Source organism: Salvelinus sp. IW2-2015, linkage group LG4q.1:29, assembly GCF_002910315.2.
Source record: "Salvelinus sp. IW2-2015 linkage group LG4q.1:29, ASM291031v2, whole genome shotgun sequence".
Classification (NCBI taxonomy): Eukaryota; Metazoa; Chordata; class Actinopteri; order Salmoniformes; family Salmonidae; genus Salvelinus; species Salvelinus sp. IW2-2015.
In genome coordinates this window covers 2,318,549-2,346,157 of record NC_036842.1, presented here as the reverse complement: position 1 = coordinate 2,346,157, position 27,609 = coordinate 2,318,549, and the positions used below count along the sequence as shown (strand labels likewise).

Below are 27,609 nucleotides of genomic sequence, written 5' to 3'. Positions count from 1 at the left end.
TCTGGGAGATTTAACACGGACAGAAGATTTAGGTGATCTTTGGGTGATAAGCCTAAACAAGACCGCATTCCATAGCATGAGTTAATGTTTCTGTACTGGGTACCAAGGGGAGACGGCTCCAGGGCCAGAACCTGGTCTCTACACAACGAGAAGTTTTTACAGCCGATACTGTTTGTGGAGAATTATTAGTATCTTTCATACGAATCCTAACCTTGTGACCCATTCCATACATCTGTTGTTTGTCATGAACATCCAGGTGGATGGACTTTGCTATAAAATGCTGTGGCTCAAATCCGCTTGTTAGGATCTCAACAAATTACTTACGGGGGGCTCGTTGACAAGCTCCATTACTGCAGTAATTAAATAACAAAGTTTACTTGTTTTGAAGGCCTCAGACTAGACATAATATAGTAAACATACCCGGGACACTCAAATTATTTTTGAAATGTTACGTTTGGTATGGTTACACATAAGACAGGTTATGTAAAGCAAAAACTAAAGTAGGGTGGTTGGGTGTATAACGCAAACGTCTAGCACCCCAAAGGTTGCATGTTTGAATCTAAGCACAGACAACTTTAGCATTTTGGCAACGTTCAACTACTTTGCATGTTAGCCACCCTTCCCCTTAACCTTACTCCTAACCTTAACTCCAAGCCTAGCTAACGTTAGCCACAACAAGTTGGAATTTGTAACAAGTTTCGTAAATTAACATGTTGTACGTTTTGCAAATTAGAAACATTGTACATTTAGAAAAAGTGTGACATATTGTACAAATTGTAATTCATAACATATGAAATGGATGATATCCACAAATTAATACAAATCATGCACGTCGTTCTCAGCAATTTTATTTTGCAATGTTTAAAACAAAAGTATAATAGAAAATACTACAAAGCTTGTAACTGACAATACAAAGCCGTTTTGAATAGGTCAGTGTCTGCTGTTCTTCCTTCTCTTCAGAGCCTTCCACTCCCCCTCCTGGGTGGCCAGACTGCCAAACAGCTCCTTCACRTTCCTCTTCCTCTCCGCATCCCTACACACAGAGGGAAGAAAAATCGTCAGGTCATCTGCACATGAAAAAAGTCCATATATTTTCAAGTATTTTTTTTATAGAAGAACAAAGGTTAAGGGAGGGGTAGTAGAAAGGGCACAGAAGAGAAAGTGGCAAAGGCGGGGCTCAAATACCCGTCACCAAGGGGTATGTAGTGAGGAGTTGGCAGCGCTACCACTAGACCAGACTCTGGCATGTGTTATAGTGATAAGTGTATGTAATGTCATACAGACCTGTCCATGACCTCGTTGAGTTTCTCTCGGGCCAGGAAGCGGGTGTCTTTACGGATCTCTCTCAGAGCTCCCTTGAACTCTTTCTTATACTTGTGGTTCAACCTTTCCTTCTCCCTCTCCTCCTTTGTGTTCCCTCGCCTTTTCCCATAGTCCAGCCTGGAATTGAGAGGTTTACAAAATGGAAGGTGACACTAAAAGGGGAACATAGTTCTTTTGTACTCCAATTTTCATAGGCGTTTGTTATACATAAATTAATTTAGTCTCACACAATCTTTCTACAATCTTTGATGTAAGCCAAATGGGTGCATGTGACACTACAAGGGAAGCCTAGTGGTTAAAGCGTTGGGTCAGTACCCGAAAGGTTGCTGGATCGAATCCCAGAGTTGACAAGGTGAAAATCTGTCATTCTGCCCCCGAACAAGGCAGTTAAACCCACTGTCCCCTGATAGGCCATCATTGTAAATAAGGATGTGTTCCTTAACTAACTTGCCTAGTTAAATAAAGGGTAAATAAAAAATGTAATCTTCAGCGGGGTAATGCTACGCAAATAACTGAATTAAGACGAGTCTCACTCGACAATCTTGGATTGAAGATGACATTACAAGGGAATACAATCACTTTGTCTTCCTCTTTCTCCACACAAATAACTGAATTTAYAGGTCTCACTCACACTTCCACAATCTTTGGTGTGAACAGTTTGAGGGGAATGGGTTTCTTCTTCTCAAACACCAGGAGAGGACGTGACGTCCGTGAACCGGATATGGCCGCAAGGATTTCCCCATGAAGGTCCTGGGACAAGGAGATTAAAAGTGCTCAATAATTAGAAAAAAACTAAAGCATACAATTAACATCAACACTGAACCAGATCGATGAAAGGAAAATATTTACGCTGAAACAGTTACCATACACACGGAAACAGCTCAAAGCAAATGTAAAAATCAAATGTCATTTATAAAGCCATTTTTACATGCTGTGACATGCTTTATACTTACCCGGCCTAGAAGACACATTTCTATAAGTAGTAAAAAAAAACTCCTATACAAAAACACCATGTGGTAGACAACTTGCAAGCAAACAAATCCTACATCAATTGCAACTAGAGGTGAAATAGTGAGTATTTCTGTGAGGGTGAGCAGCTGAACTGTGACAATGCTCCATTGTAATAAGCATCTTGCTAGCCTGTGTGAAGGTACATGTATATACTGCTTTAGCCCTATTCCCATTCCAAGATGGATAAAACAAGGACTCACTATAGTGTCAGGTGAGGGGTAGTCCAAGTTTGGGGTCAATTCCATTTCAAGGCAGTCAATTCAGGAAGTAAACTGAAATTCAAATTCTCCTTATAGAAACGAACCATGACACAGACCATGGGCAGGTTACTTTCTAAATGTACCCTGTTACAGTTACTAGTTAACAGTTCAAAATTGTTAAATCAGTCATGTAACTTTTAGTTTAGCCAAACTCAGTAAGGTAATCTGATTACTTTGATAATTAAGAGGCATTAGAACAGAGGTAATTTTGCCCTGGGGCTGCATTCTGTCTTCGAGGCCCYGAGGACCGCACTGGAAATTGGTTAGATTTATATTTACAGTACCAGTCAAGGTTCTCTCTTTATTTCTACATTGTAGAATAATAGTGAAGACATCAAAACTATGAAATAACACATATGGAATCATGTAGTAACCAAAAAAGTGTTTTATTTTATATTTGAGATTCTTCAAAGTAGCCACCCTTTGCCTTGATGACAGCTTTGCACACTCTTGGCATTCTCTCAACCAGCTTCATGAGGTAGTCACCTGGAACGCATTTCAATTAACAAGTGTGCCGTGTTAAAAGTAATTTGTGGAATTTCTTTCCTTCTTAATACGTTTGAGCCAATCAGTTGGGTTGTGACAAGGTATGGTTGGTATACAGAAGATATATCAAATAGGGCTTAGACCAAGTCCATATTACGACAAGAACAGCTCAATTAAGAAAAGAAAAAGAGAAACGACAGTCCATTACTTTAAGACATGAAGGTCAGTCAATGCGGAACATTTCAAGAACTTTGAACGTTTCTTCAAATGCAGTCGCAAACACCATCAAGCGCTATGACGAAACTGGTTCTCATGAGGACCGCCACAGGAAAGGAAGACCCAGAGTTACCTCTGCTGCAGAGGGATACGTTCATTAGATCTAACTGGACCTCAGATTGCAGCCCAAATAAAAGCTTCAGAGTTCAAATAACAGACACATCCCAACATCAACTGTTCAGAGGAGACTGCGTGAATCAGGCCTTCATGGTCGAATTTCTGCAAAGAAACCACTACTAAAGGACACCAATAAGAAGAAGAAGAGACTTGCTTGGGCCAAGAAACACGAGCAATGGACATTAGACCGATGGAAATCTGTCATTTGGTCTGATGAGTCCAAATTTTAGATTTTTGGTTCCAACTGCCGTGTCTTTGTGAGACGCATAGTAGGTGAACGGATGATCTCCGAATGGGTGAAGCATGGAAGTGGTGGTGTGGGGGATGCTTTGCTGGTGACACAGTCGGTGATTTATTTAGAATTCAAGGCACACTTAACCAGCATGGCTACCACAGCATTCTGCAGCAATACACCAACCCATCTGGTTTGCGCTTAGTGGGACTATCATTTGTTTTTCAAAAGGACAACGACCCAACACACCTCCAGGCTGTGTAAGGGCTATTTGACCAAGGAGAGTGATGGAGTMCTGCATCAGATGACCTGGCCTCCACAATCACCAGACCTCACACCAATTGTGATGGTTTGGGATGAGTTGGACCGCAGAGTGAAGGAAAAGCAGCCAACAAGCATGTGGGAACTAGTTATGCACCGGTACTACATTTTTGCCCTATACCGATATCCAATATTTTCCTTGCCAAAAAAACGATACCTTAACAGATAAAACTTTTAGCGGCCTTTTAAGCATTCTAGTATAGTTAAAAAGTTCACACACACAGCGGTCTAAGGCACTGCATCTCAGTGCAAGAGGTGTCACTACAGTCCCTGGTTCGAATCAAGGCTGTATCACATTCGGCTGTGATTGGGAGTCGAATAGGGTGGCGCACAATTGGCCCAGCGTTGTCCGGGCCGTCATTGTAAAAAAGTAATTGTTCTTAACGGACTTGCCTAGTTAAATAAAAAGGTTACACGTACACCAAAAATTCTTTTTTTGGGGCATTTACGCATGTCCCCGCTACCAGAAAAACATAACCAAAACCTATTTATTTCGCCACAGCAGACATTGTGGGCTAGGTTAGGAATTCCGTGTTGCACATGCCGTCATTACGTCCTGAACCTACGTTATATAGGTACGCACTGTAGCTTTGACATCGGTTTTTAACYTCGCCGTTAAACTAGACATCGGGCCGATACAGATGTCGGCATTTTTAGCTAATTTCGGCCGATTCTGATATATCGTGCATAGCTAGTGGGAACTGCTTGTTGGAAAAGCATTCCAGGTGAAGCTGGTTGAGAGAATGCCAAGAGTGTGCAAAGCTGTCAAGGCAAAGGGTGGCTACTTTGAAGATTTGATTTGTTTAACACTTTTTTGGTTACAATATGATTTCATGTGTTATTTCATTATTCTACAATGTAGAAAAGAGTAAAAAAAACGAATAAATTCCAGGGGTTGAGTAGGTGTGTCCAAACTTGACTGGTAGTGTGTATGTGTATGTGTATGTGTATGTGTATGTGTATGTGTATGTGTATGTGTATGTGTATGTGTATGTGTGTGTGTGTGTGTGTGTGTGTATACACAGATTCAAAAGTTTGGGGTCACTTAGAAATGGCCTTTTCCATGAAAACATACATGAAATGAGTTGCAAAATGAATAGGAAATAGTCAAGACGTTGACAAGGTTATAKATAATGATTTTTAATTGAAATAATAATTGTGTCCTTCAAACTTCGCTTTTGTCAAAGACAATTACAGCCTTGCAGACCTTTGGCATTCTAGCTGTCAATTTGTTGACGTAATCTGAAGAGATTTCACCCCATGCTTCCTGAAGCACCTCCCACAAGTTGGATTGGCTTGATGGGCACTTCTTACGGTCAAGCTGCTCCCACACGCTGAATAGAGTGGAGATCCAGAGCACTTAATATATAAGAGAGAGTGGCAGCACTAAGACAGAATACCAGCTGACTTGCTTCTTCCCAAATAGTTCTTGCCATATTATAGGATGTAGATTCATATATAGTGATGTTCTATATGTTCATCTTGTCCAAACTGGCTCACGTTAAGCACCGTCCACAGGGTATGGCATGGAGTTGCAAAATGAGTGACAGCCTTCCTTCTTCACGATCCGTTTATCCAGACCATCACATTGCCTCCACCATGCTTGAAAGATGGCGTCAAGCACTCCTTCAGCATCTTTTAATTTTTCTGCGTCTCACGATGTTCTTTGTGATCCGAACTCCTCAAACTTTAAGATTTGTCTGTCCAAACCCCCATCTTCCTCTGTTCAGTGTCAGTTCTTTTGCACACATTTTCTTTTTATTGGCCAGTCTGAGATATATGGCTTTTCTTTGCAACTCTGCCAAGAAGGCCAGCATCCCGGATTCGCCTCTTCACTGTTGACGTTCAGACTGGTGTTTTGCAGGTACTATTTAATGAAGCTGCCAGTTGAGGCGGTCTGTATTCTCTAAACTACAGATACATATTGATCCGTCTGTTCAGTTGTGCACTGGGCATCCCACTCTTTCTATTCTGGTTAGAGCCAATTGAGTAGTACACAGCGTTGTATGAGATCTTCAGTTACTTGGCAATTTCTCACATGAATAGCCTTCATTTCTCAGAACAAGAATAGACTGACGAGTTTCAGAAGGAAGTTGTTTCTGGCCATTTTGAGCCTGTCATCGAACCCACAAATGCTGATGCTCCAGATAGTCAACTAGTCTAAAGAAGGCCAGGTTAATTGCTTCTTTAATCAGAACAACAGTTTTCAGCTGTGCTAACATAACTGCAAAAGGGTTTTCTAATGATCAATTAGCCTTTTAAAATGATAAACTTGGATTAGCTAAAACAACGTGCCATTGGAACACAGGAGTGGTGGTTGCTGATAATGGGCTTCTGTACACCTATGTATACATTACATAACAAATCTGCAGTTTCTGGCTACAAGTCATTTACAACATTAACAATGTCTACACTGTATTTCTGATCAATTTGATGMTATTTTAATGGACATTTTTGTGTTGCTTTTCTTTCAAAAACAAGGACATTTCTAAGTGAACCCAAACRTTTGAACAGTTGTGTGAGATATATATGCAACATGTAAAGTGTTGAACTGAAAATACAAGATCCCTGAAAAGTGGTGTATGGAAATTATTTCACTCAAATTTGGTGCCCAAATTTGTTTACATCCCTGTAAGTGAGCATTTCTCCTTTGCCAAGATAATCCATCCATCTGACAGATGTGGCATATCAAGAAGTTGATTAAACAGCACGATCATTACACATATGCACCTTGTGCTGGGGGAACAATAATAGGCTACTCTAAAATTTGCAGTTGTGTCCCACAACACAATGCCACAGATGTCAAGTTGAGGAAGCGTGCAATTGGCATGCTGCCAGCAGGAAAGTCCACTAGAGCTGTTGCCGGAGAATTTATTGTTAATTTCTCTACCATAAAGTTGTTTTAGAGAATTTGGCAGTATGTCCAACCGGTCTCACAACGTGTAAGCACACCAGCCCAGGATCTCCACATCCAGCTTCTTCACCTGCGGATTCGTCAGACCAGCCACCTGGACAGGTGATGAAACTGTGGGTTTGCACAACCAAAGAAATTCTCGACAAACTGTCTCAGGGAAGCTCATCTGCATGCTCGTCGTCCTCACCAAGGTTTTGACCTGACGGCAGTTCTGCTCACCTTCGATGGCCACTGGCACGCTAAATAAGCCTGGTAAGTGTTTCAATGACAGATGAAGGGAATGAACACGCTCAACTAACCTCTTGCAAAAAAAAAACTAGTTAAAACAGTGCTTGAATGACTAATTTAACTAATCCCTGATTTTGTAAACCACAACACTTTGGTAATGGTCGTCAAATGTTTCACTGCAGCAACATTTGCCCAGGGCAGCCCAAACTAAGTTGTCTTTGGATGACACTACAGTTCCACTCACCTGCAATGCTGCAGGATACGTTTTGATTGGGAGATGTTTGGAGAGCAGGGTTGCGATTGGCTGAAAGACGTGCGAGTAGGAAGCGAGTTCTCTGTAGAGTGAAGAGCAGCGCTTCAGCAGGTCCATACAGGTGGCCACAGCAGACAGTCTGGGGTGGGGTGGGGGGGGCATCATTAGGACAGAAGAAACTGGTTAAATGACCACACTCGGACCCACAGACACACGTGCAAAAACACACATGGACACACACTGACCCTGTTTATTATCTATGCATAGTCACTTAAATAACTATACCTACCTGTAAATTTTACCTCAATTAACCTGTGCCCACAACCATCGACTCGGTACCGGTACCCCCAGTACATAAACCTCGCTACTGTTATTTTACTGCTGCTCTTTAAATGATTTGTTATTTACTTATCTATTTTTTACCTAACACTTACTTTCCGTAACTATTGTTGGTTAAGGGCTTGTAAGTAAGCATTTCACTGTAAGGTCTACACCTGTATTTGGCACAAGTGACATAACATTATATTCGATACAGCCACATACAATGACCCACTCATAGGGAATGTTGAGATATCAGACACACACCCTATTCACCTGGGGTGAAGTCTAAGTGTGTGTCCCGTCCACTACCCAACAGGGTCATACGGTTTCTCTCTAGTCTCCACGCATGAAGCCTGGAAGCTGACACAGCGTTCTTAACTACCATGGCACCGAGACACTTCACACACACACACACTCACTCAACCATGCATCTGTCTTTGTAAGCCCCACAAGAATATCTTCCTGTGAAAACCAGAAAGCTTTATCAGCAATGACTTCATATGGGCAGTGGCTATGATGGGTGTAGATCGTTTGTGGTATCAATCAACTGATTTAAAAACAGGAAGGTAGGTGCAAGTCTAATTACTGCTCAAATAAACTAACAAAACTTGAGCATCGCTGGAAAGACCTGAAAATAGCTGTGCACACACCCGCTCCCCAAGAATGGGAGAATCTCCCCAAATACTTGTGCCCCAAAAAATTGTTGTGCCAAGCTTGTACCGTCATATCCAAGAAGACTCAAGGTTGTAATCGCTGCCAAAGGTGCGTCAACAAAGTACTAGGTAAAGGGTTTGAATATTTAGGTAATTGTGTTACTTCTGGGTAAAAAAAATACAAATAAAATTAGCAAAAACATTTGATACATTTTAAGGCTGTAACGTAACAAAATGTGGAAAAAGTGAAGGGGTCTGAATACTTTCCGAATGCACTGTACAGCCTATTGGCGCACCTGATCTCACACGCCCAACTAGGACAGGAGGTGCTACTGAGCTTGACGCAGCGAATGATGTGTGAATAGTGCGACAAAGAGGTGCTTTTAATACAGTTGATTGGCTAACGCATAGCCTACAAAACAGAAAGATGACTGTTTCCAAGTAGCCTAATAATGTTTCATCCCAAAGTTGCCTGTCTGCGCGTGCTAGTGATGCGCGGATCAGCRGTTTGTTCACCCACACCCACCCACAATTTCTAACTACCCATTCGCGACTGCCTGATATGTGATAGTGGAAATCTGAGCTCTGCACCAGACCCTAACCGGCAAATATAGTAAATGTGTTGTACACTCAGACGGCAAAAATAATTAATTTGACATGTTTTTTTTTTTTTTTACGCCTGTTTTCGCTTATCATTTCTGACATTTAGGTAGGCTATTTCCTAGTCAACTTGTCTATAATTAGATCGCCTATATGCTGCTTATCTTCTGTCATTAATTGTTGCCCTAGAAGACAAAACCATTGCTCACCAGAATGTCATAAATTGACTGAATAAATGCTGCAATCTAGTTGACATTGGTTTGTGTTTTCTTTCATCTCTGCTTCTCTCATAGACATTTAGATGTCTGAGAAAATTATACAACAAAAAAAAAAACAGGAAAGATTTCGCCAACATTTTCAAATMACATCAGCTTGACCAGTTTCAAGGAAATTAAACTGTTGAAACAACCCAACATGTTTTTGATAAGATTTCAGTTTGGCTTGGATGCATATTTTGTGGTTGAAATACTATCAGCTTAAATAAATAAATAAATGATCGCTCCTTTACAAACACACTCATTCTTTCAAGATGCAGAAATCATTTCTCCAGAGTAAAAATATACATTTGGTGTATGACTTTATTGTAAGACAAATGCTTTATTCTGCAGGAGTTCATATTATATTAGGGTATGTGAGGTGTTATAGACCTACAGTCAGTGTCCAACATTTCAGTTAGGCTACTCAATTTAACCCATCTGAACAATATAGTTCCCTTGACATGCCATTCTGAAGTCTCCCATCTTGTGACTGTTGAATTTGTATAGCGGCTCACAAACATCACACACGTCCATCAAATCTTTCCCAAACAGACCACTGTTCTGGCCCTCCTATTTATTTCCAACTCTCCGTTTCSCAGCTTTTGTCTTATTGAATTAAACTCCCACATTGTCCTATTTGCCTCAGTGGATCGAAGTTAAGCTCCCAAAAGTAATTTGAAATTGGTGGTTATTTGGCACACTGCAGTTAGGCCCTAAAGCTTAGGTTACGCACTAACTTCAGATTTAAAAAAAATGAAAGAAATGAATTGTGCAACAATTATACATTTAAGGATTTTTTATGCATCGTTCTCTTTATTCAACCCACCGCTACCTACCCGCCCTTCATCCACACAATATTTCATGACCCTAAACCCACCGTCCTGTGGATATAACTGCAGGGACTGCGGGTTATGCCCGTGAGCATCCTGTGGGAATGCAGCCCTCTACAATACTTCCATACCCATAACCGGGAACAAAAGTGATCTATATTGTTCCAGAACAGAACCTTTATTTTAAAAACATGGGAACCGGTTAATAACATTCTTTTACGTTCCAGGCCTTTTTTTCCAGCCCCACAAAAAATAAGCAAAAAAGCGCCTATGCAAAGCCCCTCCCGCTGTCAACCAGAAACTTCTAGCGCCTGCCTGCCAGCTGAATCTTTGCCAGTGCGTGTAGGGTACCTGACCCTTCTCAGCATAACTGTAGCCTACTGATGTTACAAGCGTGATTCTGCATATACAAGCTTGTTAGCTAGCTAGACAACTGTKGTTTCCAGACATTCTAAGTTCCTGCATAGAAGCTGCTCCTCCGTATGTATAATTCTGRGGGGTTAATTCAGATAATGCAAGTCATCACAAGATGCCAAGCGCGTCYAGCCAAGCCTCCTCTTCCACCCTCTCTCCCCACATGCAAKATTTCAGTTGCATCTCGCGCCGGACACTTGTCTTCCCATCATGCATGTAAACAACTCACTGATCTATAGCGTGCCCGCTCCATATCAAGCTGCTCTTTCCGCAATGCATGGCGGGTGAAGTCATTTAATGTTGAGCCAAATAGTTTTTTAATATTAAACAATTCGTTGGTTTGGTTCAGGACTTACTTGGAAAAGAATTTGTTCCAACCCTTGGTTTTATGACATAAAAATAAATAAAAATTACATATAAAATATGTCTTGACTGCGACAAGGGCTCGGGAAATCAGAGTGTCTCGTCTGTTGAATTAACAAAAAAAGCCTATGCCACTGCACAGCCATAGGCTTCTACAAGCAAGGAACGCTGCTTAAGGATCGGACCCTTAAAAAAAATATATATATATAAAAAAATATATATATATATATAAAAAAATATATTTTATTTTATTTAAATATAAATAATCGGTGCTCTGCTCTCCGTCTTACCTGTAGTGGTCTGTGTCCAGGTCAGTGGTCAGCTTGAGTGTCTGGGTGGCAGACAGAGGTAGGGTCTTCTTGCTCCATGTCTGGCTGGACTCTGGGTCTGACAGCACCAGCAGGTCACTGACCTTACCGTTCTGCCTGAAGGGTGGCACCACTGAGTAACCTGGCAGGAACACAACACAGCAGCCAGTCATGTTAGGGCCCTAGGTGTCACACTGTCTACGTCAGTGGAGGCTGCTGAACAGCTCTTAATAATGGCTGGAGCGGAGCGAATGGAACGGCATTAAAACACATGGAAACCATGTTTGATGCCATTCCACTAATTCCGCTCCAGTTATTACCACGAGCCCATCCTCCCCAATTAAGGAGCAACCAACCTCCTGTGGTCTACATGTCAAATAAATASAGACAGGGCTCCAGTCTTTTACAWGACAAATAAACCCACTAGAACAACTACGGAGGAGACATATACTTTTTTAGAAGAACAAGCYAAGTGGAACAAGGCAAACAAAATATGCYTTAACAGCATGACCTATTTAAATTCCACTAAATCAAATCAGCATCAACGGGAGTTGAGATCTTGACACCTAGCAGAGGTTAGCTTTCATTCTGCCGATGAKGACTTGGCATGGCGGTGAAACTATTTCACCGGGCGCCGCTACTGCCATGGTGCCCTGAATGCACTCTACAGCACTGTGCAGTATCATACTGTAGCTGGCAGACACACCGAGGCAATCACAGTACAGACAGACAGGTAGGCAGGCAAACATTTTTGGTTATTTAGAAGTGTTCATTCGGACCTCTGCCCACGTTTATTTGAATACCCGAACTGATACTAGTATTTAACATCAAATCAACATTTATTGGTTGTGTACACAGTTTAGAAGACGTTAGTCCCTAACAATGCAGTGAAAAAAATAAATAACACACACATATATATATATATATATGTGTTTTATGTCGGAACAAATTCAATGACTAACCCAAATAGGACTGTAGCAAAGTATTTCAAAAGCAATCTACACAAATATACACTGGATYAATTTACACAAGATACACTAAGAATATGTACAGCAGTAGATATTAGAACGAGCTATGTCAAGAATCCAGTATATAAATAAATGTGGTGAGTTAAAAGTTTAACTAAAATGTACAGTAAGTGGTAGCATGAACTCAGTCGAGAATACAGTATTTAAATACACAGTACAAAACCCCCATGGCAAAATTGATAAAATTGCAGGAAATTAGCACCTGGACCAGAGTCCGCAGCTCTGGTGTCTTAGGCCCTTGATCTTTCTGGCCTTCCTGTTACACTGGGTACTGTAGATGTACTGGAGGGCAGGCAGTGTGCCTCTGATGATACGTTGGGCTGACCGCACCATCCTCTGGAGAGACCTGCGGTTGCTAGGAGTAGAATTGCCGTACCAGGCAGTAATACAGCCTGACAGGATGCTCTCGATGGTGCATTTGTATTGGTTTGTGAGGGTCTTCGGGGCAACGCAGAATTTCTTCAGCCTCCTGAGTTTGAAGAGGCGCCGTTACACCTTCCCCACACACAGGTCCTCAGGAACTTGGAAGATTTTGACTCACTCCACTGGCAGACACTGTTGATGTGGATGGGGGCGTGCTCACTCTGCTGTCTCCTATAGTCCACGATCATATCCTTTTGTTGACGTTGAGGGAGAAGTTATTTTCCTGGCACCACTCTGCCAGGGCTCTCACCTCCTCTCGGTAGGTTGTCTCGTCGTTGTTGGTAAATCGGACTTACCACTGTTGTATAGTCAGCAAACTTGATGATTGAGTTGGAGGTGTGCATGGTCCTACAGTCATGTGTGAACAGGAAGTGCAGGAAATAGGAAATAACCAGTTGGGCCTAGTTGATGAGGAGATATGACAGTATTAAACAGAAAGACCGTACCTGGAGAGGTCTTATCTTGCACGGCCAGGTGGAGTACTCCCAACAGGAAGTTGATGAGCTCAGGGCAGAACCTCTTGGAGAAGGAGACGTACTCCACAGCCAGACAGCACAGCACCAGGCCTGATGTCACATCCGCCAATGACATCACGGGACACTGATGACGTCACACAAAACACACAGGGAACAGGTCCAAGTTAGGCAGAAATCACTGCCTCAAACTACTTTGCCTACTAAACATAGTACACAAGCATTTATACATACACACACACACACTAATAATCTTGAGAAAGGGACAATAATGTATTGAATGTGCTTTCAATCCTTTTTCCTTCTCTATGATCTTGTGACACTTCTGTGCAGCCTCCGCTTTTTCTCAAAGCCATTAGCTTCATCGTGCGTGCGTGCGTGTGTGAACGCATGTCGTGTGGCTCAGTTGGTAGAGCATGGCGCTTGCAACGCCAGGGTTGTGGGTTCATTCCCCACGGGGGGACCAGGATGAATATGTATGAACTTTCCAATTTGTAAGTCGCTCTGGATAAGAGCGTCTGCTAAATGACTTAAATGTAAATGTCTGCGCGCGAATCCCGCTGAGAAAGTAACTCAAGAGGTTCTCTAGCCTGTTTTCACCATTCACACAGCTACAAACTCATTGTTGGCGTGTAGAAGTTACGTAATAATACGTCTTCATCTTTCCCCCTGGCTGGGTTTGCGTCGACATCACCAGCATACTCAACACTAAGAAAGGACATGACTCCACGGGTCAAAAGCTTAGTGAAAATGCGGGCACGTGGCGACAGAAACAGTGTGTGTATGCATGTTCCTTTCCATTGAGCAACATCTGGAGCTGAGCTATCTACATAAACACCATGCTTAAACAAAAGGGTTGGTGGCAGGAAGGAAGGATAAAGCCCTCTTCCGCAGACCTGGGTTCAACTACTACTTGAAACCTTTCAAATACGTTGAGCATTTGCTCTAACCTGCCTGGAGTGCCAGATTGACAGGGTTAGCAGTTTTGGGAATATTCTAATGGTCCTTTAAGACAGCCAAGCTAAATACAGCACAGTTAAAGTATTTGAAATTACTTCAAATAGTATCTCAACCCAGGTCTGGTTTAGCGAAAGAAGAGCTCCAACCCACTTCAGAGCGATTGGAAGCACGAGGGAAAAAAAGAGGTTGATTCAAAAGTTATAGGAGATTGAGATGAAGGGATGATGAAATCCTACAAAAAAAAGACATGGACAGGAGGGATTAGTTGAGAACAGAGAGAGAAGAATAATAGAAAGAGATGGTGAAGTATTTGTTATAGAGTAGACGGAGGAGACTGACTGACAGGTCCGTTGGCTTGTTGTGAGGTAGGGCTGTCTACGACCCCAACAAAAACTTGGTCGACTGAAAGTTGCCTGTTCTTTTTCCCCAATTGATTGGTCGGAAWTTTTTTTACGTGTATTTTTCTATATATTAGGTTTGGGTAAACTTTATTGTGTTTCAATAAAATCAACTATAGGAATTGAACTTSTCTGACGCTTTAAGCTTACAGTTTGCTGAAATAAGACAAATGCCTCAAGAGGGTGCCAGAGATCTAGATACCAAACAACAAAAAACCTTGACCTGGCACAACTATTCTCCTACTGCTCCTGCTGGCTTTTGCAAATTCTGCCATTACTCTCCTGAAGTTGCCGGTAATAGAATACACGGGGAGTCGGCAKCCTTTCTCGTGTGGAATGCCAACTTATCTTACCATTTTCACCAATCTGCATGASAGTTAAGGTTTCCACATGCACATTCAGGAAAAAGATACATTTAAACTTATAATAACATCTTCATATCTCAATCTAAAATCAATCCAAATCTAAATGAAAATGAAACCCAAAAAGTTACTTTCATTGCCATAAACCAACATAGCTACAACAGCATTCTGCAGCGATACGCCATCCCATCTGGTTTGRYCTTAGTGGGACTATCATTTGTTTTTCAACAGGACAATGACCCAACAACCTCCAGGCTGTGTAAGCGCTATTTGACCAAGGAGTGATGAGTACTGTATCAGATGACCTGGCATCCACAATTACCAGACCTCAACCCAATTGAGATGGTTCGGGATGAGTTGAACCGCAGAGTGAAGGAAAAGCAGCCAACAAGTGCTGAGCATATGTGGGAACTCCTTCAAGACTGTTGGAAACGCATTCCAGGTGAATGCTGGTTGAGAGAATGCCAAGAGTGTGCAAATCTTTCAAGGCAAAGGGTGGCTATTTGATATAAAATATATTCTGATTTGTTTAAAGCTTTTTTAGTTAAAACATGATTCCATATGTATTATTTCATATTTTTGATGTCTTCACTAATATTCTACAATGTAGAAAATAGTAAAATAAAGAAAAACCCTTGAATGAGTGGGTGTTTTAAACGTTTGACCGGTAGTGAGTGTGAGAGTGTGTGTGTGTGTACACTGCATTCAGAAAGTACTCAGATCCCTCGACTTTTCCACATTGTTATTCTAAAATTGATTAAATTGCTTTATCCCCTCTCAATCTAGACAATAACCCATAACGACAAAGAAAAAAAATAATTATGTTTGCAAATATATTACATTTGCAAAACTGAAATAKCACATTTAGATAAGTAMTCAGACCCARTACTCAGCATTTGTCGAAGCACCTTTGGCAGCGATTACGGCCTTGAGTCTTCTTGGGAATGACATTTATTTGGGGAGTTTCTCCAATTCTTCTCTGCAGATCCTCTCAAGCTCTGACAGGTTAGATGGGGAGCGTCGCTGCACAGCTATTTTGAGGTCTCTCCAYAGATGTTCGATTGGGTTCAAGTCTGGGCTCCGGCTGGGCCACTCAAGGACATTCAGAGACTGCATTGTCTTGGCTATGTGCTTAGGGTCATAGTCCTGTTGGAAGGTGAAAGTCTGAGGTCCTGAGCAGGTTTTCATCAAGGAACTCTGTACTTTGCTCCGTTCATCTTTCTCTCGATACCGACTAGTCTCCCAGTCCCTGCCGCTGAAAAACATCCCCACAGCATGATGCTGCTACCCCCATGCTTCACCGTAGGGATGGTGCCTGGTTTCCTCTAGACGTGACACTTGGCATTCAGGCCAAATAGTTCAATCTTGGTTTCATCAGACCAGAGAATCTGGTTTCTCCTGGTCTGAGAGTCCTTTAGGTTCCTTTTGGCAAACTCCAAGTGGGCTGTCATGTGCCTTTTACTGAGGAGTGGCTTGCGTCTGGTCACCACCATAAAGGCCTGATTGGTGGAGTGCTGCAGAGATGGTTGTCATTCTGGAAGGTTCTCCCATCTCCACAGAGGATCTCTGGAGCTCTGTCAGAGTGACCATTGGGTTCTTGGTCACCAACCTGACCAAGGCACTTCCACGACTGTTCAGTTTGCCCGGGCGGCCCGCTCCAGGAAAAGTCTTCTTCCATTTAAGAATGATGGAGGCCACTGTGTTCTTGGGGACCTTAAATGCTGCAAACAATTTTAGCTACCCTACCCCAGAACTGTGCTGACACAATCCTGTCTCTCTCGGAGCTCTGAGGACAATTCCGTCGAGCTCGTGGCTTGGTTTTTGCTCTGAAATGCACTGTCGACTGTGGGACCATATATAGACAGATGTGTGCCTTTCCAAATAATATCCAATCAATTGAACTTACCACAGGTGGACTCCAATAAAGTTGTAGAAACATCTCAAGGATGATCAATGGAAACAGGATGCACCTGAGCTCAATTTTGAGTCTCATAGCAAAGGGTCTGAATACTTATGTAAATAAGGTATCCATTTTTTTAATTTTGAATACATTTACAAAAATGTCTAAAACCTGTTTTCGCGTCGTCAATATTGGGTATTCTGTGTAGATTGAGGAGGAAAATGTTTTATTCAATCCATTTTAGAATAAGATTGTTACGTAACAAAATGTGGAAAAAGTCAAGGGGTCTGAATACTTTCRGAATACACTATTTATTACTGCTTGAATAAAACAATCTGCCAAACAATCAACCGGTCGACATATTACGGTCAGCCCCATTGTGAGGGAAGACCATTTTTATCCAGACAAGCTCTTCACACACACAATCTGTCTGTCATACACAGACACAGGCTCACACACACACACCGTGGGATAATTACCTTGGTGAGGGCCTGGCTGATGTACAGTAGGGCTGGGGTGGTGACAGGGTGGCGAAAGTCTGAGGTGGGGAACAGCAATGCTGTTATCTTCAGGTAAATGAGCTGAGAAAAGAAAGGAGAGAGAGAGATGTCACCAACACGTCAACTTGACAGAACACTGTCAGAGAAACCAATTTACAGACAAGCTTGGTGCTCACCATTAGAGCTAGTAAATGCCAGGGACATCACGATACGACTTTATCCCGATACGATATGTATTGCAATTCTCACAATTCTATACGTACTCACTATGTCTGCTGCAGAGAGACGAGAGCGTGAGAAAATTGGCATTGATCAGTCAAGGAAATAAAAGTGCTGAAAAAAATGTTGGCTCACTATTTACAAAGAAGATAGATGGAGAACAAGCTATTGGATGAAACATACCGGAGGTTTTGCGCAGGTACGGCCGACTAGCAATTCATTTTATAGAAATATGGGAGTCAAGTATTGATATAACATCGTCAAAACTAAATTTGCGATATGTAATTGTATCGATTCTCCCCCCATCACTTCTTTGTATTAAAATGTCTTATTTCACCTTTATTTAACCAGGTAGGCCAGTTGAGAACAAGTTCTCATTTACAACTGCGGCCTGGCCAAGATAGAGCAAAGCAGTGCGACACAAACACAGAGTTACACATGGGATAAACAAACGTACAGCCAACAACAAAATAGAAAAATCTATATACAGTGTGTGCAAATGTAGTAAATAGGCCATAGTGTGAAATAATTACAATTCAGCATTAACACTAGAGTGATAGATGAGCAGAAGATGAGTGCAAGTGGAGATACTGGGGTGCAAAGGAGCAAAAAAATAAATAACAATATGGGGATGAGGTAGTTGGGTGGGCTATTTACAGGTGCTCAGACAGCTAATGCTTAAAGTTAGTGAGGGAGATATAAGTGTCCAGCTTCAGTGATTTTTGCAATTCGTTCCAGTCATTGGCAGCAGAGAACTGGAAGGAAAGGTGGCCAAAGGAGGAGTTGCTTTGGGGATGACCAGTGACATATTCCTGCTGGAGTGCGTGCTACGAGTGGGTGCTGCCATGGTGACCAGTGAGCTGAGATAAGGCGGGGCTTTAACTAGCAAAGACTTATAGATGACCTGGAGCCAGTGGGTTTGGCGACGAATATGAAGCGAGGGCCAGTCAACGAGAGCATACTTGTCGCAGTAGTGGGTAGTATATGAGGCTTTGGTGACAAAACAGATGGCACTGTGATAGACTGCATCCAATTTGCTGAATAGAGTGTTGGAGGCTATTTTGTAAATGACGTCGCCAAAGTCAAGGATCGGTAGGATAGTTCGTTTTACTAGGGTATATTTGGCGGCATGAGTGAAGGAGGCTTTGTTGCGAAATAGGAAGCCGATTCTAGACTTAAATTTTGGATTGGACTTCACTGTCAGAGAACAAATGGAACAGGATTAACAGATGTCAGACGGGTATTTCCCTGGCTTTTCCCCCTGACTTGACATGTAGAGCCGTGTTTCACGCAGAAAAAGACAACAGTCCATGACAGTAACGTAACAGAGAAGTGGMAAGCAAAACCCTTTGAGAAGAAAGTCAAAAGTACCATGTCTAGTTGTGGGAAGGCGGTCCGACCCTTGACCTCTAGTACCTCCTCCATGCTGTGTGCGCTGTCAACCAGAGTCGTCTGCATCGCCTTGGAAGCAGCTTCAGGGAACAGCTGACATAGACCATACAGCTGCCTGGGGAGCAGCAGGGAGAGACAGAACAAACCAGCACCATCACAATCAATACACCTGGCACAGTCAAATCCTATAGCATATCAAAACCAGAGAGCGTTACTCACGGTATCATTTTGTCTATTGTGGAAAGTTCCGGTGGACTCCTGGAAGCCAACTCGCCCACATACTCCAGCAGAAAGCCAAATAATTTCTGAACGAGGAAGTGAGAAAACCACAGCAGTTGAATCAAATAACTATTTTGATCCCTGGCAAAACATCGGCATATCACTTAACAATTCCATCTTGTGATTCAGGCTGAACACTACTGACTTGTAGTTTGAGCTTGTTCCCCACAGCCAGACTGGGATGGTTACACTTCTGTGTCCTGGCAAGGATGACACACTGGTGGTCAGCGGGATGACCCTGCAGTAGGCCCTTCAGGTCACTGTAGCTCTCTGGAGCTGGGAGGAGAGAAGGACATTGGACATGGGTGGAGAAGGCAGACAAGACAATGATGGTGTTGTGTCAGGGCACGACCACCAGGGGGAGTCGTGTTTTGTTTTGCTGGATCACTCGAGAGCAGTCGACATTAGCTTTCAATTGAAACAGAAATCATTTTTCCTATATACCAACATATTCCAAAAACTATCACCTCCCGAAAATGATGTCCAGTTAGATCATATAAAACAGGGGTCTTACCTTTGAACGTYTATGGTAGTTCTGCTTTAGCTGCCTCTGCTTGGGCCTTCCTCTCCTCCTCACTCAGCTGAGATTTGGTTGCAGGCGCTTCATCCTTCTCCTCTTCTTCCGCCTCCTCGTCCTCCTCTCCTCCCTCACTCTCCTGCTCAGAGTCCAGGTCCGAGTGGCTATCCTCGCCACTGCCCTCCTCCTCCTCTCCATCAGATTCCTCCTCACCACTCTCTCCTTCACCACCCTCCTCCTCCTCGTCATCCCCCTCTATCTTTGCCCCTTCCTCATTTATGTTCCATTTCCCATCCTATAGAGAGAGAGAAGGAGAAAAAAGAGGATTTTGTTATCTGCTCTTCTTTCAGTGAACGCCTGTAAATTTGACTGTCACATACACTCCCCTATGTATTTATTTGGACAGTGAAGCTTAAATATTTAATTTGGCTCTATACTCCAGCATTTTGGATTTGAGATCAAATGTTCCATATGAGGGGACAGTACAGAATGGCACCTTTCATTTGAGGGTATTTTCATACATATCGTTTGGGCACAACAAAAACAAACTGCATATGCAGACATTGCGTGCAACGGAATATCGGACCAAATACACTTTTTACTACACATAATTGAATTCGTCCCAATACCTATGACACCTTCAAAATGGGTGAACTAGATACATGGCGCTTTCATTTCTAAACGGTAAAACAGATATGTTTGAAAATACCCTCAAATAAAAGGTGACGTGGGTAAGCATTTCACAGGAAGGTCTACACCTGCTGTATTTGGCACATGTGCCAAATACAATTTGAATTAGATGTTAGACATTCTGTACTGTCGCCTAATATGAAACATTTGATCTCGAATAAAAAAAATGCTGTAATATTAGAGCCAAATTAAATGTTTTAGCGTCACTGTRCAAATAAATGTGTGTGACCCTTCCTACTACTTCCTCCCATTGAGAGAGTAGAGATGATGCGATGTCTGAACTCCAAGACACAAGGTCAAATCATAATCCACACACAGGCAGAGTCTGCCTGGTCCCTTACCTGATAGGCCAGAGTCGGTTTGTCGTCACCGTCTAGGACGAAGCCGTCGTTGAGGTCGTCAGCTGACATGTGAGCCGGGGTCTTGGTGCAGTCTTCTCTTACATCTCCCGTCATCCTCCTCAGCCTGTCAGCCTGGGGCAAGGGTCAAACCACAGAAAGGAAACAGCTTCAGTGCAGTAGACAGGTCAAACCACACAGAGAGACAAACCGTGTCAGTGTATCAATAGTTTACATCCTTCCCTTTCTCAAGTCCTTACCTCTATGATTACTGGCTGACAGGTCAGGTGAAAGCAGACCCATTACCCATCAATGGTCATAAAGAAAAAAAGGACAAGGAAATGGTGTTGAGACACATCCATACCTCTAGTTTCTGCAGGCGCTCCCTTTCCTCCATGGCCACTTCCTCTGGAGTCTTCATCTTCTCAGATGGTTGAGCCTTCATCTCAAAGCCCAGCTCTCGCACCATCATGTCATACTCATCCAGCTGGAACATACAAGGGAAGAGACAAAGATGAATGTGTATATGTGACCAATCAAATTTGATTTGAGATGAGACAAAGGTTTTTTCCCCCTTGGGGCACAATCATTTTACTTATCCGGGTTCATCTCACTGAGATAAGGTCTCTTGGAAACCMTTTAATTTAACCTTAATGTATACATATATAATGTATACATTTCCTGTTCTTTTACCTTGGGTTTGTCTTCCTCCTCGTGTCTGTCAGCCTTGGGGGCATTCTTGTGAGCCAGCAGCCCCTGAATGCTTTTCCAGTCCTGGTCCAGCTTCTCTGTCAGCACCTGGGACTCCTCCTTCTGGTTCTGCCTCTCCCTCTGAGGACAACCAACACCGTGTCAGGCATCTGATCTCACCTCAGACACCCGTAGAGCTATTGCCAGTACTGGAAAAGTTAATCAAATATCTGGTGGACCACACTATACAACCAAGTCAAGACGAAGGGTATTAACCCCCTCCTAAAAAAGGAAGAAACCGCAGCACATTGATGATCTTGGATGCTGCCCCAAACAATTGAATGGACCTCCCACCAACGTTCCAGCGAATAAACCTTAATACCATTCCTAACGTGTCTAAGACATTAAAGCACATCCTAGAATGAGACGAGAGGGATTGACACACCTTCTCTTGTTTCGACTTGAGGATGAGCTCCTCTATGAGTTCCTGTCTGGACTTGGCTCTCTGGTTCCCCCCGTTATCCGTCTCCCCGTGGGTCTTCCTCCTCAGCAGACCGCCTCCTCCGAAGTGGGATGCAGTCAGCTCAGCTGAAGGAAAGACGGATGAGAAAATATTGTTATGGTCACTACTTCAGATGTCATATGTGTCTCACCTGAGAGCATTCCTTTCTCGTCTGCATCATCGTCACTGTCTACCATGTCGTTGAGCTTCTCCATCTCAGACAGATCCCCCCCCCCCCCCCTTTATCTCTCTCTCACGTTTCCCCCCACCCCTTCTCTCCCTCTCCCTGGTCTACAGCTCCCCCCAATTCTGTGAAGACCGGGGTCATTGTGTCTCACCTGAGAGCATTCCTTTCTCGTCTGCATCATCGTCACTGTCTACCATGTCGTTGAGCTTCTCCATCTCAGACAGAGACTGGCCATAGTGGGTCAACTCCTCCTCCTCATTCAGGTTATACATGTTCTTCTTGTCTTGGGTACGCTGAAGGGGGAACACATCAAGAGAAGACAATGTTAAGTTATGGACTACGGTGCATCTTTATACAACACACATGTATTTGTCCAAATGTTACATTGGAAATGAGTCTTCTCCCCTGGTCTCAACCCCCCACATAACACACAGCTTTGAGAGGAGCACAGGGCCAGCCAAAAGTGCAGCTCCCGAGAAGATAGTTTAATTAATAATTTTATATTGAACATGCTGTAAATTGACAATGTAGGGCTGGGGTGGGCAAACTTCTTGGCTCAAGGGCCACGTCGGTATTTTGAAAATCAACAAAGGGACGCACAGATTTGTTTAAAAAATATGTCCAATTTGTGGGCCAGAAAATATATAAGTCCATTATAACTTCCACATTTTTGGGGGTTTTACTTTTAAAATTAAAGACCAAGGTCTCTTTTGCAAGGGAGCCCTGCTCCCTATACATTCTATCTAGTTTTAGACATTCAAGTGTGGCCTGGAGTGTTTTTTAATAACCCCAAATAATCATATCAAAAAGAAGTGTCTGTCAGTATTGATCTCACCTGTCTTTCCATCGAAAACCTCTGAAGGATTTTCTCCTCTGGGTCCATCTTGGTGTCATACTCGCCAAACCGTCTGTCTATGAACTTATTGGCCTTGTCCTTTGTCTTATATTCCTTCAACAGGGTCTCTTTTCGCTGGGGGAAGAAAGGAATATCTTATAAGCACAAGAGCCACACTGGCACACTAATGAATAGAATCAAAGAAACGTGGTAACACAAGTTGCAAACCACTCTAGCTGTGATTTGAGATACTGTAAAGCTTACCGTATGCTTCCCAGTCAAAACAGTTCACACATACGTTACTACATTTAGTTGACATTGGCTGCTAACAGGAATGACTTTCAGCTCAAAAAAAGCAGGTGTAAAATGCTGTTCATTTCTGCGTCGTGCATTTTGAAAATGCATCGCTGTTTATGGCTGTAATGACAGGCTACACTTGCACAGCGATTGTGCGCGTGCATTCTCCCTGTGTGTGCACAAGTATGTGCGTGCGCAGGGGGTGTAAGCTTGGAACCACTCCTTTTTGGGGGTCGTGGGTCAAAACGTTTGAGAACCACCAAGCTAGCAAACAGATTGCTGATTTGCTGTACAGCTATAAGATTGGGTGGAGTGCAAATGTCAAATTGTTGGGAGAGGATTGCCATACATAAATATCCATCTCCAAAAATGGTTTAGTGACCAATAATTGTTCTTGTTTACTTTGCAAGCGCACAAGCAATGTGGCATCAAGTACTAGCATAGYCCTACTGGTCTTTTGGTATGTCAAAATTGCTTGTAATTAGAGGTRGACCGATTATGAWTTTTCAACGSCGATGCCGATTATTGGAGGACCAAAAAAAGRCYATACCGATTAAATCGGKCGYWTTTTATATATATTTGTAATAATGACATTTACAACACTGAATGAACACTTATTTTAACTTAACATATTAGATCAAAATCAATTTAGTCTCAAATAAATAATGAAACATGTTCAATTTGGTTTAAATAATGCAAAAACAGCGTTGGAGAAGTAAAAGTGCAATATGTGCCATGTAAAATAGCTAACGCTTAAGTTCCTTGCTCAGAACATGAGAACATATGAAAGCTGGTGGTTCCTTTTAACACGAGTGCTCAATATTCCCAGGTAAGAAGTTTTAGGTTGTAGTTATTATAGGACTATTTCTCTCTATACCATTTGTATTTCATATACCTTTGACTATTGGATGTTCTAAAAGGTACTTTAGTATTGCCAGCCTAATCTCGGGAGTTGATAGGCTTGAAGTCATAAACAGCGCAATGCCTGAAGCTCAGCAAAGAGCTGCTGGCAAATGCAGGAAAGTGCTGTTTGAATGAATGCTTACGAGCATGCTGCTGCCTACCACCGCTCAGTCAGACTGCTCTATCAAATCATAGACTTAATTATAATAACACACAAAAATACCAGCCTTAGGTCATTAATATGGTCAAATCCGGAAACMATCATTTCGAAAACAAAACGTTTATTCCTTCAGTGAAATACGGAACCGTTCCGTATTTTATCTAATGGGTGGCATCCATAAGTCTAAATACTGCTGTTACATTGCACAACCTTCAATGTTATGTCATAATTATGTAAAATTCMGACAAATTAGTTRGCAACGAGCCACGCGGCCCAAACTGTTGCATATACCCTGACTCTGCGTGCAATGAAKGCAAGAGAAGTGACACAATTTCCCTAGTTTATATTGCCTGCTAACYTGTATTTCTTTTAACTAAATATGCAGGTTTAAATAAAATATACTTCTGTGTATTGATTTTAAGAAAGGCATTGATGTTTTTGGTTAGGTACATTCGTGCAACGATTGTGCTTTTTTCYCAAATGCGCTTTTGTTAAATCATCACCCGTTTGGCYAAGTTGGCTGTCTTTGTTAGGAAGAAATGGTCTACACACATRTCGCAACGAGCCAGGCGGCCCAAACTGCTGCATATACCCTGACTCTGCTGCACAGAACGCAAGAGAAGTGACACAATTTCCCTAGTTAAAAGGAATTCATGTTAGCAGGCAATATTAACTAAATATGCAGGTTTAAAAAAAATATACTTGTGTATTGATTTTAAGAAAGGCATTGATGTTTAGGGTTAGGTACACATTGGTGCACTTTTTTCGCGAATGCACTTGTTAAATCACCCATTTGGCAAAGTAGGCTGTGAATCAATGATAAATTAACAGGCACCGCATCGATTATGTGCAACGCAGGACAAGCTAGATAAACTAGTAATATCATCAACCATGTGTAGTTAACTAGTGATTATGTTAAGATTGATGTAATGCTAGCTAGCACCTTACCTTGGCTCCTTGCTGCACTCACATAACAGGTAGTCAGCCTGCCACGCAGTCTCCTCGTGGAGTGCAATGTAATCGGCCATAATCGATGTCCAAAACTCCGATTACCGATTGTTATGAAAACTTGAAAATCGGCCCTAATTAAAATCGGCCATTCCGATTAAATCGGTCGATCTCTACTTGAAATGTATAATTTACGTATGGAGCTTTCATTTGGAATTAGTTCAATTGACTTATTACATAATCAAAATGTGTTGTTGAAAAAATAATGATAAAGGACTGTCTGGTAGCCTCAATAAATAGACAAAGATAGAACCGTATAGTCCCAAGGTAACTATCTGTGCAAAGCCTAGTTCTGAGATATTGAGCATCAAAGGTCACATCGCAGACCTCAGAACTGTTTTGTAGTGAATTCTTTCAAAACCCATTAAGGTCATCACCTTAAAAAGTGACCTAAATTACTGACTATCAAAATCATGAGACATTTGTATATCTGTTTTTTTTAAGGGGGGTGCCATTGCAGATAGAACATTATGGGTCTGAAATGTCAATCTGGTTTCAGCCATAAGATTCAGACACTTTTGAATTAGACATGTTCAGTTAAGAAGACTGTAGCTATTTGAATATATAAATGATAGAATAACACTAATTTACCAAGAGAGTCAGAACACATCAAATACATATGTTTTATGATCAGACAAATTTTTGTCATCAATGAACAACGACGTGACATCATTTACTTTATGATATCGAACCGTTTTTTGCTTACATGCCATCATGGCTGCTAGACTAGCCTAGACCYTACTTAGAGGGAGATGACAAAGACATGAWTTGTTAGATATTGCTGCACTGTCCMAACTAGAAGTACAAGCATTTCGCTACACTCGCAATAACATCTGCTAACCATGTATGTGACCAATAAAATCATGTTCTGATTGGTCTGTCTGTATTTGTTCAGGTTTGTGATTGGATTGCGGACAGAACCTTATAGTGCCAAGTTCAAATGGGTTTATGCAGATAGAAGTTTACAGTCCCGTGGTCTCGATTTGTAGTTGAAGTCATTGTATGTATAGTTGGTTTTTTTCTTGAGTCAATTGAAAGAAACTTGTGACTGGACTTGCTCTAATGCAGCATTAAAAATCCCTGGTAACTGAAGAAAACGAGCTTGGACTGGTGAAAATTGATTGGTCATCCAACTCGGAATTCCACCTCMGGWACTCGGGCCTTTTTCTAGAACTTCAACTTTCCGACCTGAAGATCACTTTCGTCACGATTTTACCTCGTATTTTTCATAGTTCCCAGTTGTTTTGAACGCGGCATTATAATGCACGATTTGTAAATGACTCGAGACGTTSTACTTGGGACTCGGACCTTGTGACTCGAATAGTGACTTTTTGGTCATTTTCAATAAAAAAAATGTTGCAACAACTATTGCTAGGAGCAAACGTTAGTCTACGGACGTCTTTAGGATCCATCTAGCCTGGTCCCAGATCTGTTTGTGCTGGCTTGTTAACTCATATGGTAAACTTATATGGACAACGACCATAGAAGTTGGTAAGAGAGCACAAATCTGAAACCAGGCTGGATACTTTACATCCATCTCTGCATATGTTATCTTCAAATCCCCATGTGTACATAAACACTTCATTGCAACCACCTACCTTGTTGATGGCTTTAGATCTGGATACACCTGGCAGACCGACGTCGTGCTTGCTTTTTCGCCCGAGGATGTCAAACTTTTTCCGGTTGATTTTCACCTCGAATGGGTTGTTTTTGATCTGGGTGGAAGTTTTGGTCTTGCGAACCTTGTCAGCAAGGTTCTTCTTTTTTGGCAGTTTCCCCATCTAMACAAAATAGGTAGCTAGGTGAAGGCAAGAATATGGCTGAGAACCTCCTTGCTAATATAACAACCATGTAAAGTACTGAAATACAATAGCTAGTGTGATAACTGGCTAGCTAACGTTTGATAACGTCGGCTAGCTAACATTGGACACGTTCTCAAGGCAAACATCATAAATTGTAATGGCATACCTTATAGATTGGATATTGGTCAAGTAAAACACCTCATATGTATTTTGAAGTTYAAATATAACGTTAAATCATCTACTTTGCATTATCCACGTTGTTCCACAGCAGCAAATCCGACTGCCAGCACGAGGTCAAAGTTCATCATGAGGCGACTCCTCGTCAGTTGACATGGTAAGTAATATTCTGCAGCGCCGCTATCTGGTAAAAAATCAGCATTGCACTTAAAGTTAAAAGGATAAGATGTGAAATATGTGCTCGTCAGGGCCCCACCTGTGCATGTTTTGTATGTTATTTTGGCATTACTACGTGACACATATCAGTTTGCAAACAATGTAAAAATACTAGCTCAGTGRTATATTTGGTGGTGAAGCAGCCAGCGTAGGGGTTGGCAATGTTCTCTAGTTATGCCGTGATTG

General features: G+C 42.1%; 1 protein-coding gene across 2 annotated transcripts; it reads right to left on the bottom strand.

Annotated features, from left to right (window-relative positions):
* Positions 1-831: 831 nt before the first annotated feature.
* nop14 (NOP14 nucleolar protein homolog (yeast)) lies at positions 832-27,339 on the bottom strand. 2 transcript variants are annotated; one of them, XM_023983356.2, is given in 19 exon segments: positions 832-1,033; positions 1,285-1,440; positions 1,955-2,073; positions 7,413-7,560; positions 11,150-11,309; positions 13,065-13,218; positions 17,191-17,292; positions 18,802-18,937; positions 19,042-19,127; positions 19,247-19,377; positions 19,616-19,913; positions 20,650-20,781; positions 21,011-21,133; positions 21,340-21,477; positions 21,782-21,924; positions 22,177-22,318; positions 22,861-22,995; positions 26,827-27,009; positions 27,197-27,339. In XM_023983356.2, coding segments are annotated over 18 exon segments (2,589 nt in total). In that variant the 5' UTR covers positions 27,197-27,339; the 3' UTR covers positions 832-930.
* Between the last annotated feature and the right edge of the window lie 270 nt (positions 27,340-27,609).